The sequence below is a fragment of the Petaurus breviceps genome, unplaced genomic scaffold (assembly GCF_028583685.1).
Source record: "Petaurus breviceps papuanus isolate PSGF00001 unplaced genomic scaffold, PetGlider_PUasm1.0 90895, whole genome shotgun sequence".
NCBI lineage: Eukaryota > Metazoa > Chordata > Mammalia > Diprotodontia > Petauridae > Petaurus > Petaurus breviceps.
This window is the reverse complement of record NW_027187372.1, coordinates 31378511-31398382: the sequence shown is the minus strand read 5'-3', so window position 1 is coordinate 31398382 and position 19872 is coordinate 31378511. Positions and strand designations below refer to the sequence as shown.

Below are 19872 nucleotides of genomic sequence, written 5' to 3'. Positions count from 1 at the left end.
CTATTTGCCACAATGGGGATGGCAAGTAATCATTCTTTCCCCTCTCCCACAGCTACTCTCCATCTTCTGGGAGAGAGCCCGGAGTCTCTTGTGGATTTCCTGTTGGTAGGCAAAGGTGGGCTTTGTGGGTAGTACAGAGCTTGGGCCAGGATGCTCTCAAGGTATGGTAAGCTGTGGAGAGGGGCAGGAGCTGAAATGGGGTCATTATCTGTCCACCTGGCCTCCCGATTCAAAGCTTGAACTCCTAATGGGGAAAGGCCCTGCACCAACAGACTTGGCAAGGGAACGAACAAGCCAAGCCAATCGATGCAAAGAAATGCTCCCTCTTGAGGCAGAGCTGGGGTAGAAGGTTAAGGGTGGCCTCTGAGGCTGGGAGGCTTTCAGAGTGGACCTAGGAAAAGCTGGGACTTTGTTTCCCTCTTGTGGCCATATCTGGGTATGACTGGGCGGGCCTTGTCTGTCATCAACTGGTTGTTCCCTTTCTCTCAAATTCCCCTATTCCAAGAAGCCTTCCCAGTTGCAAAAGAATGGAGAAGGCCTGAAAAGAGAAATATAGCAGATGGGCTATTTCTCTGAGAATTCTGATTTCTGGAGGCCCCATGATTCCAGATGATGCCACCAAGCACCATGTCATAGCACCACAGATCTAGGGTCAGAACAGACATTAAGGGTGATCTTGTCAAACAAACTCCATCTAGTAAAAATGGGTTGAATCCTTGGGAAAACAACAATAATTAATAATTATAATGACTATAACGAGAGCAGCTCCTATTTAATATTTGAAAAGCACTTTCCTTATAACCCTGTATCATTATTTCCATTTCACAGATGAAGAAACTGAGACCCAGGAAAATGAATGATAATTGTTTGCACGGAGGCAAGGTAATATCATGGAAAGAGTACAGGATTTTGTGTTAGACATGAATTCAAATACCAGTTCTGACATTTGCCAGTTGTATGACCAGGGACAACATACTAACTTATCTGAGCCTTAGTTCCTTATCTGTAAAATGGAGACCTCACTGGGTTATTGTGAGGAAAAGCACTTTGTGAAGGTTAACTGTCAGTTACTACTGTTCTCACCATCTTCATCTTTATCAGCAGTGGTTGTAATAGCAGTAGTATTTTCCCAAGGATTCTACCCATTTTACTAGAGCTATTTTACCATGGTTAGCAGGGAAGGGTGCAAGAGAACATGGGACTGTGGATTTCATGGACCCTCCCTTGACAATCAACTCAGGCAACACAATATGGGTTTGAGAATTCAGGGAGATTCTTTATTTCTCTTGAAATCCCCAGTCAAGTTCCAAAGTAGGCAGAGTTCACCCAAACCCTGAAGGATTCCATCGTTCATTCTCCCAGGAACCCCCTTTTCTCCTGGAAGCGCCAATGGGAAGGCAGGGACTGTGACAGCAACCACACACAACACTCCAGTGACTTAAAAAAACAAAAACAAAACACGCATACACACATACACACATATACAAATAATAAATAGACATTAAAAAATGGAGGCTAAGGCTTGACTCCTCCTATCCCAGCTGGGGCGCTGCTCCCACAGGATAAAGGGGGCTTGATAACTTTGCTCCCAATCTGGACTCAGTGATCCAGAAAGCAAATTGTATAGTGCTATTACCACTGAGATGGGAATCCCCAGGGTAAGATACTGGTTCCAGGGAAAGAAGACAAGGAGAGGATACTTTGGGGGGAGGGGGTTCCCTGGAGTTCAGGATGGAAAGAAAAAAATGCAGCTATAAATAAATAAATAAATAAATCGGCAGTACTCACAGGAGCCCAAGACCTGAGGCGTGGGACCCTGGTTGGGGAGGTGGGGAGAGAGGGCTGTATTTCTCTGAAAATGACAGGTCAATGGCAGCATGAAAAGAACAAACAATTTTTTAAAAAAGCACACAATTCCCAAGACACAGAGCCCCTCACCCTCCAGTCCATATCCTGTGCATCACAGGATTCAGCTCTGTAGCAGACATGGCTGAGCCAGGCTTGGGAACCAGCTCCTCTCAGTCCCCTTTTGCCCTGCAGACATCTGGGGCGCTAGGGAACACTTCCTGCCCCTTCAAAGACCGCTCTCCTTCGATGGCCTCTCCTAGACCTCAGGGGTCTGTGAACTTCTTCCTTTCTCCCATTTCGTTGGCTTGCCTGTCTTGGTCCTGAGCTCAAATAGGGAGAGGTCTCCAGAATAAGTTCCCTCACAAGGGGCTCAGAGCAGAGGTCTCTTCTCCCTCCCTCTCTCAATGGACTTCTGGGCCCTTGGGGCTATCTCTAGGCCAGCAGGAAGAAGACTTCAAATGTCTTTTAAATAATCAAATAAATATAATCCCTAGTTTTCATCTCCACTCTGTTATGGTTCCCATATCTGTGCTGAGGGAGGGAAGCAGTCAGCTTCCTATCTACCCTAGGATGAGTTTCCCCTTGGGAGGGAGGAAACATTATCAGAATGAATGAAAATATGAAGGAAAGAGGAGGAGGACAACAGAGTGCAGGAATCCTGGGCGAGAGCCTGAACCAAACACACGAACAAGTCCAGGGGGGCCAGGCCTTCCCGTTAGAGAATAGAAACTGCCTGGGAGCTCGGGTAAGTGCTTGGGCTGGTGATTCAGCTGGGCAGCAGCACGTGTTCCAGGAGGTAGCTGAGGGAGTCCCAATGTTTCCAGAGGAGGAAGAGAACAAGGACGAGGAGGGCGGTGCTGGCGATTCGGAGACGGGTCTTCATGAGGGGCGTGATGAAGTTAGCGATGGTGGAGACGAACACCAACAGCACAGCCATCAGCGCCAGGATCACATTGATGAATTTGCCCAGCAGCGCCCGGGCATTGGCGTTCTCAACGCCCTCCAGCTGGACTACCTGCTGCTGCTGCTGCTGGAGCTCCAGCTTGGTGACCCTTGTAAGGCAGGACTCCACAGCCTCCTGGGGGTGGGCAGGAAGAAGAGGGTGAGGAAGGGAGGAGATCTATCTGCCAGGAAGCCTGTGCTAGAGTTTTAAACCCATCTGTAACCTACAGGGAATGATATGGATCTTGGCTGGAGTCCTCACACTGGGATGGTTAAAATGTACAAGGTCTCAAAACACTGGGGAAGTTACAGAGGGGCTCCCAGATTAACATTAGCCAAGAGCTGGAAGGAATATTAGATAGTATCCATTCTGATGAGAAAACTAGGACCTGGAGAAGAGAAATAACCTGTCTAAGACCACACAGCAAGTTAACAGCAGAGCTGGAACTGTGTCTTCTGACTACTAGTCCTTGTTCTGGTTAAGAATGAGAATAAGCGTCTAGGAGTCTAGTTTAGGACTTGGGAAAGAGAGTAAATTGATCCAATCCTAATCAGAAGAGTTCTACAAACAGTGCTCCTTGTGGCAAGGCTGAGAATGCAGTCTGGTGATTGACAAAGGGCAAGTATATATTTGCAAGGCTATAGTACAGATGGTTTGAGGATGGGCATTATCAATAGACTGATCCACCTGCAACTGTCTAGCTCTTACTACGTACCTGAATCTGTCTGTCTATGCCTATGTTTTCCCTCACTCTATCTCACCAATATTTGCTGGATTTTTTTTCCCTCTATGTATTTCTGTTTCTATCCTCCTGACTCTCTGCCCTGGCCTAGCCACAAAGAAAAGATGTCTATCCTGTTGTTATCACCAGCTCTTACAGGAGGAAAAAGCAATTCTCAGGACCATCCCTGGCCTGGCTTGGTCTAGCCTGGCTCTGCCCAGTCCAACCCCTATATACCTGGATGTCTCGAGCCCTCTCATAGGACTGATAGGCCACTTTCTCCTCCATGCTGGCCAACTCCTGTTTCAGATTGGTCATCTCATTCTGATGTAGCTCCGTCAGGTCATTCAACTGCTCCTCTAGGCGCTCATACCTGGTGGAGCAGAGGAGGGTGAGAGCCTAACTGTTACTATTCGCCCAATTCCTCCCCCTCTTTCCCCGTCTAGTTTTTCATTCATTCATTCATTCACTCACTCATTCATTCATTCATTCATGTTTGGCAAACATTCTATGAGCTCCTAGTTTGGACTCAGGGTAACAAAAGGGGAGGGGAAGGGAATATAAACACAGAGGGTAAATCTATGTTCTCTGAAGCTCATGATCTAGCTGGGGAGACAGGATGCTTTTATAAAAAGATAACCAAGGGGCGGCCAGGTGGCTCAGCCAGTAAGAGAACCAGCCCCAGTGTCGGGATAACCTGGTGATTGAATCCGGGCTCAGATACTTAGCACCACACCCAGAAATAACTGGCCGTGTAACCTTGAGCAAGTTACTTAACCCCAATTGCTTTAAAAAAAAAAAAAGATAACCAACAAGCAAGACAACGAATAGTATGTATGCTAACCAGGAGAGTAAGGACAACAGGTGATCTGAGAGAGGTAAGCACTGAGCTTAAAGACAGATTGACAACAGCTCATATTTACATAGTAATAATAGCTATCTTTTATATAGGGCTTTAAGATTTGCAAAGTGCTTTACCTATATTAACTCATTTGATCTTCACAACTTTAATAATAATTAATAATAATTATGGCTAGCAATACAAAGCAATTTACAAATATGACCTCATTTTATCCTTACTTCAATCCTGGGAGGTAGGTGCTATTATCATCCCCATTTTATAGATGGGGAAACTGAGGCATACAGAGGTTAAGTGACCTGCCCAGGGTGATGCAGTGTTCGAAGGTAGGCTTCAAACTCAGGTCTTCCTGATTCTAGGTTGAGAGCTCTATGAACTATGCCACCTAGTGATCTCCTAGTAGTATTACATAGCTCTATTACATAGCACACTACAATGTGCATACCGTGTTTCCCCGATAATAAGACCTATCCCGAAAATAAGCCCTCCCCTTACTGTGTAAGATTCCTCTAAAATAAGCCCTCCCCCGAAAATAAGCCCTATTGAGATTGCTACTGTAGTGAAGGTGATCCCCTGCGCTACACGCTACATTACGGTACCCTCTGTATAAACCGTTCCCCCCCCCCCCGTGAAACGCACGCCGCGCTCCGAGCTGCATCCAATCAGAGCTGCAGCAGTGAGAGCATCATCCTGTTCTTCCCCAATGATTTACTTATTGAATAAAGGTACATTTTTTTGTTTACATTTACCTGTTTATTAAAATTGCTGTCAATGTTCATTAAAATAAGCCCTCCCCTGAAAATAAGCCCTCTGGTGTTTTTCTGTCCAAAAAAAAAAATAATAAGACAGTGTCTTATTATCGGGGAAACACGGTAAAAGACTTGGTTAAATTTCTGGCTCTGTTACTTACTGACAATATGTCTATAGACAAGTCACTTAATCTCTCTACATCTTCATCTTTAAAATAGGAATCATTTCATAATTCCATTGACTCCCTCTGCTACTTATCTCCAGTGTATCCTGTCTATAACTTGTTTTTAGCTACTTGCATGTTGTCTCCCCCATTTAACCGGGAGCTCCTTGAGGGCAGGGACTATCTTTTACCTCTCTTTGTATCTCTAGCACTTAGCACAGTGGCTTACACACAAACTGAGCTTAATAAATATTTCTTGATGGACTGATTGAGAGGAAATTGCTTTGCAAAGTGTAGAATGTCATATGAAACATGAGCTGTTACTGTGATGACAATGACCATGACCCCTCCTCTCATTCAGGGGAGAGAGATCCCGGTTGCTTCTGTTCTGGCATCCTAAATTCTAAATTAGACCCATAAACTGGTCTTATTCTTTCTTAATTTTCCCATCTGTGTAATGTCCAAGGGCATTTTGCTTGTTTGGTTTGAGCTAGATTTATTCTTTTGAAGATAGTCATAGACTTTCAGAATTTAAGAGCAGAAAATCCTTTAGGGGTCAACAAATCCATGCCCCTGGTTTTGTGGAGGAGGAAAGTGAGGCCCATAGAGGGGAAGCAATTTGCCCAAGGTTACCCAGATGCTTATAGGTCAAGCTGGGACTAGGATCCTGACCTCCTGGCTTCCAACCCAGTATTCTTTCCATGATACTGCCACTACCTTCCCTTGTCCTTTCAGCTCATAAAATCATAGAATGTCAAAGCTGGAAGGAAGCCAGAAGACCATCTAGTCTAGTCTCCTGGTTATAGAGGTAGGTAAACTGAGGCCTAGGGAGGCATAGTCATTTACTTAAGGTTATATAGCTAGAACTCAGGTCTCCTGACTCTTAGGCTAACATCTTTCCCACTTCATCTTACTGTACATACACACACATGAAATACATAGGCATATATAATATTTTATGTATGTGTATATACATACACATTGTTGTTCAATTGCATCTGATTCTTCATGACCTCAAGGACCACTAACTGTCTATGGGGTTTTCTTTTTTCTTTTTTTTTGCTTTTTGGAGGGCAATTGGGATTAAGTGACTTGCCCAGGGTCACACGGCTTGTTTTTGTGTTAAGTGTCTGAGGCCGGATCCGAACTCAGGTCCTCCTGACTCCAGGGCTGGTGCTCTATTCACTGTGCCACTTAGCCGCCCCTATGGGGTTTTCTTGACAAAGATACTGGAGTGTTTTGCCATTTCCTTCTCCAGTGGATTAAAGCAAATAGAGGTTAAGTGACTTGTCCAGGGTCACACAGTTAGTAAGTGTTTGAGGGCACATTTGTCAGATCTTGACTCCAGGCCCAGTGCTGTATCCAGTAAGTCATACTAGCTGCCTCCTACACACACACACACACACACACACACACACACACACACCACATATATGTATGTGTGACTGTGTGTGTGTATAAATGTGTATATATACATACACATATATACATAAGTACATGTGTATATGTAAAATCAGCCAAGGCCATCCTAATCCATCCCTATGCCTTTAGGTGGCCCTAAAGTCTGCTCCTGGTCTGCCCATCTTAGCGTTCTTCCTGGATCTCTCTTGTTCCATTCACATCTCATAGACGAGCTCTTTGGGGGTATCTCACAGACAGGCTACATCCAAGTGAAGAAAGAGAATTGAGGTTTGCAGGGACAAAGGCATGATCACGCGTCTCTTACCTGTAGCGCTCCTCCTGTAGGCACTGGGTCATGTAAGTGTAATCTCGCTGGAGCTGAGCCTTCAGGTCCTCCATGGAGTCCTCCATGTGTGACTGGCCCTCCTTGATCTCCCGCAGCTCTTCCAGCAGAGTGTCTAGGTTGTTGGGGTGACTATACAGAGTGTTGGACTTGGGGCTCCCTAGTCCCCCACCAGCCCCTGCCCCAGAGTTACTGCCCGCTCCAGCCGAGCTGGCACTGGCACTGGAACACTCATCATCACTCCCGTACTTGGGACTGGACACTAGGGTGGCACTGCCGCTCAGAGCCCTGGCCGCCTCCTCCGGGTGACCATCTTCAAGTGGGTCCTTCAGGTGGGCAATGTTGTCCGCACTGCCAAACTTGTTACGGATGAGGCTTGCAAATTCCCGGGGCTTGGATACCACGGCCGTATGTGTCACCTGGGAGAGCCCTGAGAGGCTTCCCTTCACACCCTCCACCACACCGCCCCCAAAGCCACTGATGCCTGCCCGCATATTGGCACCCACATCTTTCAGCCCCTGCTGCATGTCCCTCAGGACATCTTTGGGCTGTCGGGATGGTCCATTCTGTTCAATTTCTTTCAGTCTCCGGTGGTAATGCTCGAGTTTCTTATGTAGCTGGGCGATGGTCTGGGCTGATTTCTGGTTTTTCTTCTCAAACACCTGCTTGATTCGTGACACCTGCTGCTTGTCTGCATTGTTGGCCAGCTTCAAGTACTCAGCCACATTGTCATCCCGGGCCTCCTGCTCAATCTTGATCTGCTCTGTGATCTTGAGAATCTTTTGGTGCAGGTGTTCAATGGCGGCCTTGGTCCGGTGGGGATCTGGGGTCCCTTCAGGGACATCCAGGCTGATGGGGCCATCTGAGTCACCATGGCCAGGGCCACCAGGAAGTGTGATGAGATCACCCTTTTCTGCCTGGAAGTGAGAGAAAAAAGGAGAGAGGTAGGTAAAATGGATTGAAAGGAGAAGCTCTGGGGTTGATGGGATATTCTTGGTTCTATTTTTTAAGAAGACTATGTGGCTTCCAGTTAAATGGTCCTTTTGCAGGTTTTTTTGTCTTTTAGATTTTATTTTTATTCTGAATTAGCAAATGCTAGATACAATTAGTATTTATATGTACAAATATAGGATAGAAAAAAGAGGATTGTATATGAAAATGCAGATCCCTGTTATGTACACCTTGCTATTCTAAAATAAACTTTTACTGATTTTTTTTTGTTCTTACAATTTCCCCTTATATCCTTCTCCCTCTCCTCTCCCAGAAAACCATCTCTTACAACAAAGAATTAATTTTTACAAAGTACATATAACAAAGAATATACTCTTAAAATATATAACAAGTTCAGCCTGTAGCTTTCAAATCTGTCCTGCTTGTTTACACTTCTTTCCAGCCTTCCTTTTATTCTCTTCTCTTTAAAAAAATCTTTCTTTCTTTCTTCTTTCCTTCCTTCTTTTCTTCCTTTCTTTCTTTCTTTCTTTCTTTCTTTCTTTCTTTCTTTCTTTCTTTCTTTCTTTCTTTCTTTCTTTCTTTCTTTCTTTCTTTCTTTCTTTCTTTCTCTCTCTCTCTTCCTTTCTTTCTTTTTCCTCCTCCCTTCCTTTTTCTATCAAATCCCTTTTCCTCCCTCATTCTCTTAACCCACATCCCACATGAGGAAAAAGAAAAAAACAAACTCTTGCAACAGGAATGCATAATCTAGCAAAACAAATTACACAACGGTCATTTTGGTCCTTCACTTCCCCACCTGTAAATAAAATATGCACTGGAAATTTCTGTGGAAGGACAAACACCCCACATCTCAGTACTGATACTGAATAAATCCAGCTCTTTGCTGGAGAATTATAAAGATGATGTCAAACTTATTCCAGTCCTCCATTCCACTACCCACAGAAAAGGCCTGTCCTCCCCAGACTCAACCTCCTGCTGTCCCTACCAGGCTCCTGGCTGGTGGGTCTGTAATGTGCCCCCTGAAGCACTCTTGGAGATTGGTGATGTTACCTTCCAGCTTTCATGGGGAGTGACCAACATCTTCCGCTTCATGGTGGTGGGTGTTTCCAAGCCCCTCACCCTTTCCCCAGGTTTTGGGGAGAATTCAGACAGACACTCATCCGACTGGCTAGAACTTCCCAAGAACCAGAACTTAAAGGAGTGACTCAGACTAGGTGGGATAAGTCAGATAAGAGGTTCCTGACCGTTCTGAGGACCTGGAGGAGTCAGCTTCTCAAGCGAAGCAGTTGGATTGAGGGGAAATGAGAGACACTGCTCCCTTCCCCTCCCAGATACAGCAGAGCTCTACACAGAACACCAGAGTGTCACTTAGCCACAAGGAAAGAGAACAAAGAAAAAGGCAGAGAGAGACAGGGGAAAAATACAGGCAGATGGAAAAAGAATCAAAAAAAAAAAGGACCCAAGAAAGGGGGGGAAACACCCAGCATCACCCAAAACACCCAAAGGACAGAAAAACCAGGAGACTTTTCTGAGTGGCACCAAACTCCTAGGCTGCCTAGCTCAGCCTGTTAGGAGGATCTGGGGTATCTTATCACAAGCAACAACGGAAGCAGAAGGAAATGGCTCAACTTGGGTATTTTTACGCATAGCACACCCTACGTATATTGCCATGTCAGCTGGGCTCTTCTATGTGTTTATGTGTTGGAGGGAGGGAGTAAGGTGAGGGAGACAATGGGGTGAAAGCTAAGAAAAGCCCCATTTCACACCCTGTGACAAGAAATAGATTCACTCCAATTAAATTCAGAAGCCACTAGACCTGATTTCCACCAAGGTGCAAAATTATTGGACAACTTGGCTTTGTCAATGTCCTGAGACAAGAGGCCTCAGAGATTCCAAGGCTGGCAATCAATCAGCTTTTCTAGCTCCTGGTCCCTTTAGCCTTTGATGAATTTGCCATTAACTTGCTGCTCTACCTTGGACAGGTCACTAGTTCTCTCCAAGAAGAGCAAGTCTTTTCGTTCCTGTTATTTCTTTTGGTGTTTGCTTTTTCTCACTCTCCTACAGACTTTGGTATAGCCAGTCTTTTCTCCTTCGAATCTCTAGTCGCTCATGACCAGTAGAGAGAATCTTTCCTTAGTCACTTAATTTAAAATGAAAGGACCTGAGTTCAATTTGTGGCTTTTCCGCTTGGCTGTGGACAAGTTGCTTCACATCTGGGTTGTTGTTATAGTTGTAGTGATTTTCAGTCGTGTCTGACTCTCTGTGACCTCTCTTGGGATTTTCTTGGCAAAGAAAATTTCCTTCTCCAGCTCATTTTACAGATGAGGAAACTGAGGCCAACAGGGTTAAGTGACTTGCCCAGGGTCACACGGATAGTAACTGAGGTCATATTTGAACTGAGGTCTTCCTGACGCCAGGCCCAGCACTCCGTCCATTGCTCTGCCTAGCCGCCTTTCACCTCTATAAAATGCAGTTAATACCAATTTTACTCCCTATCTCACATGGCTGTAGTGAGACTCAAGTCATTAATAGATAAGCATTTGCTAAATTGCTACTATGTCGCAGATACTATGTTAAAAGCTTACATTCTTGGGGGTGGCCAGGTAGCACAGCAAGTAAGAGCACTGGTGGCTCCAGTGTCGGGATGACCCGGGGATCAAATCCAGGTTCAGACACTTAGCACCCACCCAGAAACACCTGGCCATGTAACCTTGAGCAAGTTACTTAACCCTGATTGCTTAAAAAAAAAGCTTACATTCTTTCTGGGGAAATAATATGTACACATATAACTGTATGTACATATGTGTATGTGTGTATACAAGAGAAATACAAGGTAATAAATGAAGCCTTGAAGTGCTTTTAAAGTCATACACAATACTACATAAAGGCTGTCAGCTCTTATTATTCTCATCAATAACCCTTTTCCTTTTCTAGGGGTAGATAAGTAGCACAGTGGGTTAGAGCAGTGATCTGGGGTCAGGCAGACCTGCGTTCAGATCTGGCCTCAGACGCTTCCTAGTTGTATGACCATAGACAAGTCACTTAACTGCTCTCTGCTTCAGTTACCTCATCTCTAAAATGGGATAATAATAGCACCTCCCTCCCAGGGTTGTTATGAGGATCCAATGAAATAACATTTGCAAAGTGCTTTGCCCAGTGCCTGCCACATAATAGGTACTATATAAATATTTGTTTCCTTTCATCTACTAATCCATCTTAATCATTGCATTTTATTTTATTTTGCTTTTTTTGGAAAGGGGAAGGTAGGTCAATTGGGGTTAAGTGACTTGCCCAAGGTCACACAGCTAGTTTTTGTGTTAAGTGTCTGAGGCCCGATTTGAACTCAGGTCCTCCTGACTCCAGGGCCGGTGCTCTATTCTCTGTTCCACTTAGCCGTCCCTTAATCATTGAATTTTAGAGCTGAACTAACTAATTTTAGAGCTGGACTAACTTCTCATTTCACTGATGAAGGTTCTTGAGGTAAAGCAGCTTGTCCACACAACTTTTAAGTGGCAGAGTTGGGTGTTTTCCAACACCTAGCACAGTGTTTTTTCCCTCATCCTACAATCAGGAGCCCTGGCCCTGCCAACCAACTAACCTTGAGCAAGCCACTTAATAATGTCAGGGCCTCAGTTTTCCTTGTCCGCAAAATGGAGAAGTCCTTCTGCCCTCACAGGGTTGATGTGAAGACTAAGTTACAATCTGACTTGGGCTAGTGCTTGATAACCATTAAGCCCTGTGTGTATGTTCATTAACAAGAAGGCAGGGCCCTGGGTTTGGTCCATGACCTCTCAAAGAATGCAGTCTTCTTCCTTTTCTATTTGTGAGTCAGATGCCAGTTACCCTCAGCAGTTAAAATGAAGGAGCAGAAGGCTTTAGAGCTATACAAGATAAACTAAGGGATGGTGAACTCCTTGAGGGCAGGGACTGTTTTTTCTCTCTTTTTGTATCCCCAGCACTTAGCAGAGTGCCTAACACATAGTAGGTGCTTAATAAATGCTCACTGATTGATTGGTAGATGACCAGCACTCAAAGAAAGGCCTCTGATCACTAATCTGACTTACCATGCAGCCTTTTCCTTCCCTAGGGGACAACCCAGCCCCCAGCGGGTTAGGAATTGGCCCCAGGATGGGGTATAAAGAGAGCAGATTGCCCAAATACCATTGTGAAGGTGACCAATTCTGATGCAGGTGATTAAACTGCATTTTAGAGAGGGATAAAGCTAAAACCTCACTTCTCCCCAGCACTAAGTTGCTACTGCTGCTGCCATGGAGGTCTCCATTCACAAAAGAGCCCCTCCCCATGCAGTTATTTCCCTTGGGGGAGGATTTCAATGTGGGCATAGAGTGGCATGAAGAACTCCTCCAAGCACCAGGATTGCCAACTGCCGTAGTCAGCATTTTGTTCTTCTCCTTGAGTTGCTATTCTAAGGGCCCTGGAAGCAGAGGAAGGAACAGCTGCCCTGGGAGTGGGAGGGGGGGAGCCCTGAAACTATCCTGGATGAATAGAGCAACAGAAGCCTCAAAGTTGGAGAGAAATTATTCCCTCGGATCCAGGAACTAGAACTATTGCTGGCTGATGCCTCTGACTTCTGAACCTGGTCCTATGTGCAGGGCTTCCTTGCTCCTACAAGTTTTTCAGTTCTTCCTTATTTACCTGAGGTTAGAGGACCATAGATGGACAGCTGGAAGGGCCCCTGAAAGTCATCTAGTCCCAATTCTCTGACTTTAAAGAGGAGAAAACAGAGGTCTAGAAAGGTTAAATCAGTGACTTGTCCAAGGTCACATGGTTAATAAGTGGCAGAGCTAGAATTCAAACCCAATGCTCTTTTCATTCTACCATACTGTGCAATTGGCTTTGACCCTCCTCTGCAACTTACTTTAAAATTTTTTTTTTAGTTTTAGTTTTCAACATTCACTTTTATAAGGTTTTGAGTTCTAAATTTCCCCCCTCCCCTTCACTCCTCCCTCCCAAAGATGGTATGCAATGTGATATAGGCGGTACCTGTATGATCACATTAAATGTATTTCCACATCAGTCATATTGTGAAAGAAGAATCAGAACAAAAGGGAAAAACCATGAGAAAGAAAAAACAAAAAACAACAAAAAGAGAAAAAAGTATGCTTTGATCTGCATTCAGACTCCATAGTTCTTTCCCTGGATATGGATAGCATTTTCCAACATGAGTCTTTTGGAATTGTCTTGGCTCATTGCATTGCTCAGAAGAGCTAAGACTCACAAAGTCAATCATAGTACAATGCCTACAACTTGCTTCTATACATCTGGCATGAAACAAGGAGAAATAAAGGCATTCCATTCTACCTTCACCTTCTACCCTTCTATCTTCTGTCCTCATGGGGAAGAGGATTTATACTAAGATCAAAGATCTAGAACAAGACAGGACCTCAGATGGTCTAGATCAACCCTCTTATCTCCTCACCCCACCCCACCCCCAATTTTATTTTATTTTCATTTCCAGCTTCTCTTCCTTCCCCAGCCATTGAGAAAGCTAGAAATACAAAACCCCTTACAAATGCAAAACAAAAGTCTGCATTAGCCATGTTAAAAAAAAAAGAAAGAAAAAATGCTTCAATTTGCACTTTGAGTCCATTGGTTCGCTATCTGGAAATAGAGAGCATTTTTATGAGTCCTTTGGAACCATGGTGGGTCACTGTGTTAATTAGAGTTACTAAGTCTTTCATCATTGGTTATCTTTACCAACATTGCTGTTGCTGTGTAAAGGTTCTCCTGGTTCTGTCCAACCCTGCTGATCTTACAATTGAGGAAACTGAGGCTGGGGGAGGCAATTAAGTGACTTGTTCAAGGTCACTCTGAGAATTAAGTGTTAGAGACAGGATTTGAATCCAGGTCCTCTGACTTCAGAGCCAGTGCTCTTCACACTGTACTACCTTCCTCCCTTACTAAAATTATAGAATGTTAGAATTGTGAAGGACCTTGGAATTCAGCCCAATCTCCTAATTTTATAGACATAAAAACTGAGTCTCAGAAAGGTTAAAGAGCTCAAAGTCCAATAGCTAATTAGAATAATTAATATCATTAGATTAGTATCATTGAGGGCAGGTACTCTTTTGCCGCTTTTTGTATCCCCAGGGCTTAGTGCGGTGACTGGCACACAGTAGGTGCTTTATAAATGTTCAGTGTTTGATTTATCAATTGTTTGAAGAACAAGAACCTGGGTCTCCTGTCTCTTTCTATCCACCCATGCTTCCTGTAACTATTAGCAGCATCAGGAATCCCCTTTCAAGACATGTCTGCCTGGTCATCGACCCAAAATTGGCCTGTAAATAGGTAACTGACAGGTCCAGAGGGATCCCTCAGTGGCTCTCTCCATGGCTGCCTCCCTAGATGCCAACCTACAGTCATCTCTGGGGTAGTCTAGGACACAACCATATCGGGCTTTCATGAAAGAGAGGTAGGGAGGGGCGGCTAGGTGGCGCAGCCCTGGAATCAGGAGGACTTGAGTTCAAATCTGGCCTCAGACATTTCACTCTAGCCATGTGACCTTGGGCAAGTCTTAACCCCAACTGCCCCCTCAAAAAAAAAAAAGAGAGAGGTAGCTAGAGGAAAAGCTCTTAGAAGCCTACAAGAGTGTAGTCTATCAAATGCCGACTGACAGCAGCAACTGCAAAAAAGGGCAGAATAACAGCTGAGCATCTCCCCCATTTAGAAGGTAACTAGTTGTAATACAATGTCCACAACAATAATAATAGCTAACATTGTATAGAGCTTTAAGGGTTTGTAAAGTGCTTTACGTAGGTCACCTCGTTTGATCCTTACAACAACCCTGGAAGATGGGTGCTATTATTATCGACTCCATGTTACATATAAGGAAACTGAGGCAAACAGAGGTTAAACGATTTGCTCAGTCACACAGCTACATTAAGCATGAAGCCCGACTGGAACTCGGGTCTTCCTGATTCCAAGTTCAGCACTCTATCCACTATCCTGCCTGGTGGCCTAGGCATATGGGGTGACAGCCGTACCTTTGGTGAGTAGGAGGGGAAAAGGCTAAATAAAAAAAAATCACAGAAGTTGACAGATCCTCCCCCACCATCCACTCCAACCCTTCCCAGGTGCACATAGTTCCACCCATGCCCATCAGGAGCTCTCAGGCAATATGTCACTAATTCCATTAGTCACTGCTACACCGAGCTCACTGGTGAGCAGGGAAGGAAGCTTTAGAAACAGAGATGCAGAATTTATCCTAGCTCCCTAACCTGGGGGTAAGCTATTCTCAAAGCTCAAGGGTTCCAGTTTTCCACAGATCCTGACACTGACTCTGGTCCATCCTCAAGGCAAATTGACTATCTGAACTTAGGAACCTGGGAACATTTTAGGGTTCTAGAGAATGAGGAATATTCCTTATACTCTAACCAGAAGCCCACCCCTCTGCTCAGGGTCTCCTACCTCCATCCCAGAGGGAGTCCAAAGGACCACTGGCTGTGCCTGGCTAAGCTCGAAGAGAATGTGAACAAGCCAGTGTTCAGCTGCAAGCCTTGTAGAACTGCCAACAGCTCCTCTCCCAGGATGGGCAAGAGGGAGGGAGGCTGGGCTGAGGACAGCACTAGGCAATTGTTTCTAAACTTTTCAGTCACAGACACAGGAGGGGGGTGATGGAGGGAGAGGGAGAGAGGAATGAGAAGAGAAAAAGTGGGGGTGGGGAGAAGTAAAGAAAGGAAAGGGGGAGGGAAATAATGAAGCTAGAAAGCGAAAAGGAAGAAAAAGAATAGGGCAAAGGAAAAGTGGGGAGAAGAAAGAAGGGGAGGGAAAGGAAAAAAACGGGGAAGAGGGAATTGTGGAGGATGGAAAGGAAAGAATAGAGGAAAAGGGAAAGAAGAGAAGGAAGAAAAAGAGGGGGGAAGGGAAAGGGGAGAAAGAAAGAGAACAAAGAAGGAAGATGGAGAAAGGGAGGGAGGAGACAGAGGGAAACAAAGAAAGATGAAGAGGAAAGCAATGAGCTCCACACTCCAAGACGAAGCAAGAGTTGAGAAAATAAGAAAAGGAAAGGAGACAGATGGAAAGGGTGACGAAATAAGTCAGTGAGGCAGTGAGAGGAGAAAGACAAGTATTTGGCAAAGCTGAAACTGTTGGGGGGTGGGGAGAGGAAGAAGCCTCCATAATAGAGACAACCCTAGAAGAAATAAAAACTGTACGTTGATGGCTGATGGCTTTGAGTACCCCTCTCCCCGAAGCCAGTGTGATACAGAGAAAAGGTCACCAGACTGGGTGGGAGCCAAGTATACTAGATTGGATGGGAACCAAGAGAACTGAATTCTAGACCTGACACTGTTCACTATCTGTGGGATCTTGGACAAGTCACTTCACTTTTGTAAGCCTCAGTCTCCTCATCTGTAAAATGGGGATAATAATACTTGCACTGCTTCCTTCAATAGGGCTATTATGAGCAAAGTGTTAAAGATATGATAATGATAATGATAATACATTAGAGCTTCTATCATCCAGGAGCTGGAAGAAATATGAGCAACAAACATTTTCCAATTCAAATTCCAAAAACACAGTCAAGGTTAGGTACTCCCAGGGCCTTGTGACATTTTATAGATGACCTCTGGGGTTTTGGAAGTGAGCCTTCCCACCTCCCCCATTGTCACAGACACCTGGGCACACACATTTGCAGAATCATCTTCTTCTGCCTCCTCCAATTAGCACACATACACCCAATAGGCAGCTCAGATCTCTGCATGAATCTTGGAAATAAATCCCACCAAATGCCTGTACCCAGCTGTCAGCCCCCATATCTGGAATTGGCTCTGCTGATACTATACACTCCCCTTTACCACCGCTCCCTCCCTCCTCCCCAGCCCAATCCAAGTAATATTGCACAAGTGAGAGTGACTAGGCTCCCGGGAGATATAGAGCAGGCAATGACCCTTGGCAGACAGCTCCCACCTGCTAAGCCAGGCAGGTTCTGAGAGCCAGCCTCCTGGGTACCTCAGTCCAATGTCTGGCTGCTGACAGAGGAAAGCCATCTGGATTAAGGATCATTCTCTTTATTCTCCTTCCCATCCACTAGGAGGACTTATTTACCACCCCACCTCTTCTTACAGTCCTTGTTTAGAAAGAAAATGTTCCTTTCAAGGATTTCTAATTTACAAATCTGACAACTCCCAGCACCTGCTCTTTCATCTAACCATGATACCTGAAGCAGGATTCTGGGAGCGGCTAATGGTACCATTTGGACTGACAGTCTCCATAAAGGTGAGGGGTTGGGCTTCTGGAACATAGTTTGAGTGGTGCTCAATAATAATGTCTCCAATGGCACGCCTTGCCCACAGTAGGCATTTAATCATCGTTTGCCTGAAATTGAATGAATTGATGGAAATCCAGTCAAGGCTCAAGAAATGCTCTAACATCACAAAGTGGAGCAGCCTTCTTCTATGTGCTCTTCTCTAAGGAGGACTGTGCCCTACCCATTGCAGATCATATATGAAAATGTCCCCTCAATAGATTTGGTGCTGGAAAAAAACCTTAGAAACCACAGAGTCCAACTCCCTTATTTTCTAGATGAGGAAACTGAGACTGAGAGGTTAAATGATATGCCCTGGTTCATACTACTAGTAGGTATTTAAGGCAGAATTTGAACTCAGATCTTCTATCCAGCATTCTATCCACCATGCCACCTGGCTCCTCCCAAAGGACAGGAGTTCCTTCCCAGCTGCATTAGGAAAACAGATGAGGCACTCTGCCAGATAGAAACAGTCAGACCTGCCCACCCAGCCCTGCTCCAGGCCCTTTGGAAGCTCACACATGCTCCTTCATCACCTGCCTCTGAAGCTGTGATCTGTCTCCTGACATCAGCCTAGCACTATCAGTGTGACACTGCATTCTTCTTCCTGCTCTCTAGACATTAAGATACCCATCATGCTTGTAGGAACTGATGAGGAGTGATGGGAGCAGAACTAGAAGAAACATTTATACAATGACCATAGCACTTTAAAGGATGATAACTTAGAAACCCTTAAGAACTCTGATTGAAAAAAAATTAATAAAAATAGACTCTGATCAATGCAACGGCCAATCACAACTCCAGAAGACTTTGATGGAGAGAGGTAGAGGAGGAGACATTCTCAGACACAACCAATATGACACAAATTTGTTTGATTTGGCTATGCTTATTTGTTACAGGGGATAGTTTTTATTTGGGGGGAGACTTGGGAGGGTAGCCAAGTGACATCAAAGAAAGAAGAAAAAAATATCAGTGAAACATTTTAAAAGAATACACAGAGGAGACAAGCATGTTATAAGGTGAAACAAAGAAGCGGGGCAATGTTGTTACTATCATATTAAATTTAATAGACATTTTGAAAAACAAGCTGTGAGGGGCAGCTAGGTGGCACAGTGAATCTCTATTCTGGACCTGGAGTCAGGAGGACCTGAGTTCAAATCCAGCCTCAGACACAACACTTACTAGCTGTGTGACCTTGGGCAAGTCACTTAACCCCAATTGCCCTGCCTTTCCCTCTCCAAAAAGCAAAAGCAAAAAAAAACAAGCTGTGTATAATAGATCCATGAGGTCATATGTAACCATCTTTTTCTGGCCTTCTTTGTATATGGAAACATCCAATTTTTGCTAGTGATAATTTAAAAGAAATTTTTTTTTAAAAACTGTCATTTATACCCAGAGCAAAGGAACAATCCAGTGGCAGACACTAGACACTTCCTGGACTACTGCCCTTCTGATGACAACAGGCCAGTAGGAGGGGCTGCCTCCAAACACAACTCAACACCTCAAGGGTACCAACTCCCCTTATTAGATTGAAAGGCAGGTTTTTTCTTGAGGTCAGATATGGAAAGAAGGAAAACATACTTAAAGTGAGCAATGGATGGTAGAGTTCATTCAGTCCAGTTTTTTTTGTTTTTATTTTTTATTTTATTTATTTATTTATTTATTTTTGCCTTTTGTTGGGCAATTGGGGTTAAGTAACTTGCCCAAGGTTACACGGCTAGTTTTTTTGTGTGGGTGTTAAGTGTCTGAGGCTGTAACCGAACTCGGGTCCTCCGACTCCGGGGCCAGCACTTTACTTACTGCGCCACCTAGCCGCCCCTCAGTCCAGTTTTTAAAGCCCTGATTTTAAAGATGAGAAAACAGGCTCAGGAAGGGGAAGTGATTTGTGTCAGGTCACACAGTCAGCAAGTAGCAGAACTGGAATTTGAACCCAGATCCAGTATTCTTGCTATGACATTGTATGTCAGGAGGCCTTGCAAAGGGAATTTTGCACCTTAACTATCTACACCAAGAGCAGGGCAGACAGACATCTGAACTGAACAGCTTCCCATCAAAGGCAATTCTGAGACCAAGAATAAAAACCTTGTGGAGCTCTCTTGGCTTCTCTTGCTTAAGCCTGTCAAGATTGACCTCAGTGACCCCAAGGAAGAGGTACCTCTGTATGTGTACCACCACTCCAGCTGTGCCTCCCAGGGCTTGGGAAGGACGGAGCTAGATGTCTTCTGTGGACTGTGCTGCTCTGAGCCTGCAGGATGTTCCTGGAGAGCTGGGGATGGGCCAGGAAGGCCACGGGGTCCATGCCAGAGGCCTCTTCCAAGATCCGGGACTCTAGCTGGAATTACCCCTGGACATTCAGCTCAGAAGGAATTTCTCAGCTCATCTTTTACTGACTCTGGGGTCTTGCAGGAAGGGCAAATGCTGGCAAAAAAAAATTTTCACCCTGCTACTGCCAGCCACCTGACAACTGAGCTGATCTCATCTGGGAAAGTTAGCATAGGGTGCTGGACTTGGAGGCAGGATGAGATGTGAGCTCAGATCCTGCCTCGGACACTTTCTAGCTCTGCAAGTCATGTGACCTTACTTAGTCTCAGTTTTCTCATCTGTAAAAATGGGGATAATAATGACATTTAC

At 44.8% G+C, this 19872-nt stretch overlaps 1 protein-coding gene across 3 annotated transcripts in view; it reads right to left on the bottom strand.

The window, feature by feature from the left end:
* Positions 1–1255: 1255 nt before the first annotated feature.
* TMCC2 (transmembrane and coiled-coil domain family 2) overlaps positions 1256–19872 on the bottom strand; it is a 65698-nt gene continuing 47081 nt past the window's right edge. For all 3 annotated transcript variants that reach the window (XM_069074669.1, XM_069074670.1, XM_069074671.1), the window contains 3 exons: positions 7011–7945; positions 3750–3885; positions 1256–2926 (listed from right to left, as the gene is read on the bottom strand). In XM_069074669.1, the coding sequence (XP_068930770.1) occupies positions 2615–2926; positions 3750–3885; positions 7011–7945 (1383 nt within the window). In that variant the 3' untranslated portion in view covers positions 1256–2614. The remainder of the gene's footprint in view (positions 2927–3749; positions 3886–7010; positions 7946–19872) is intronic.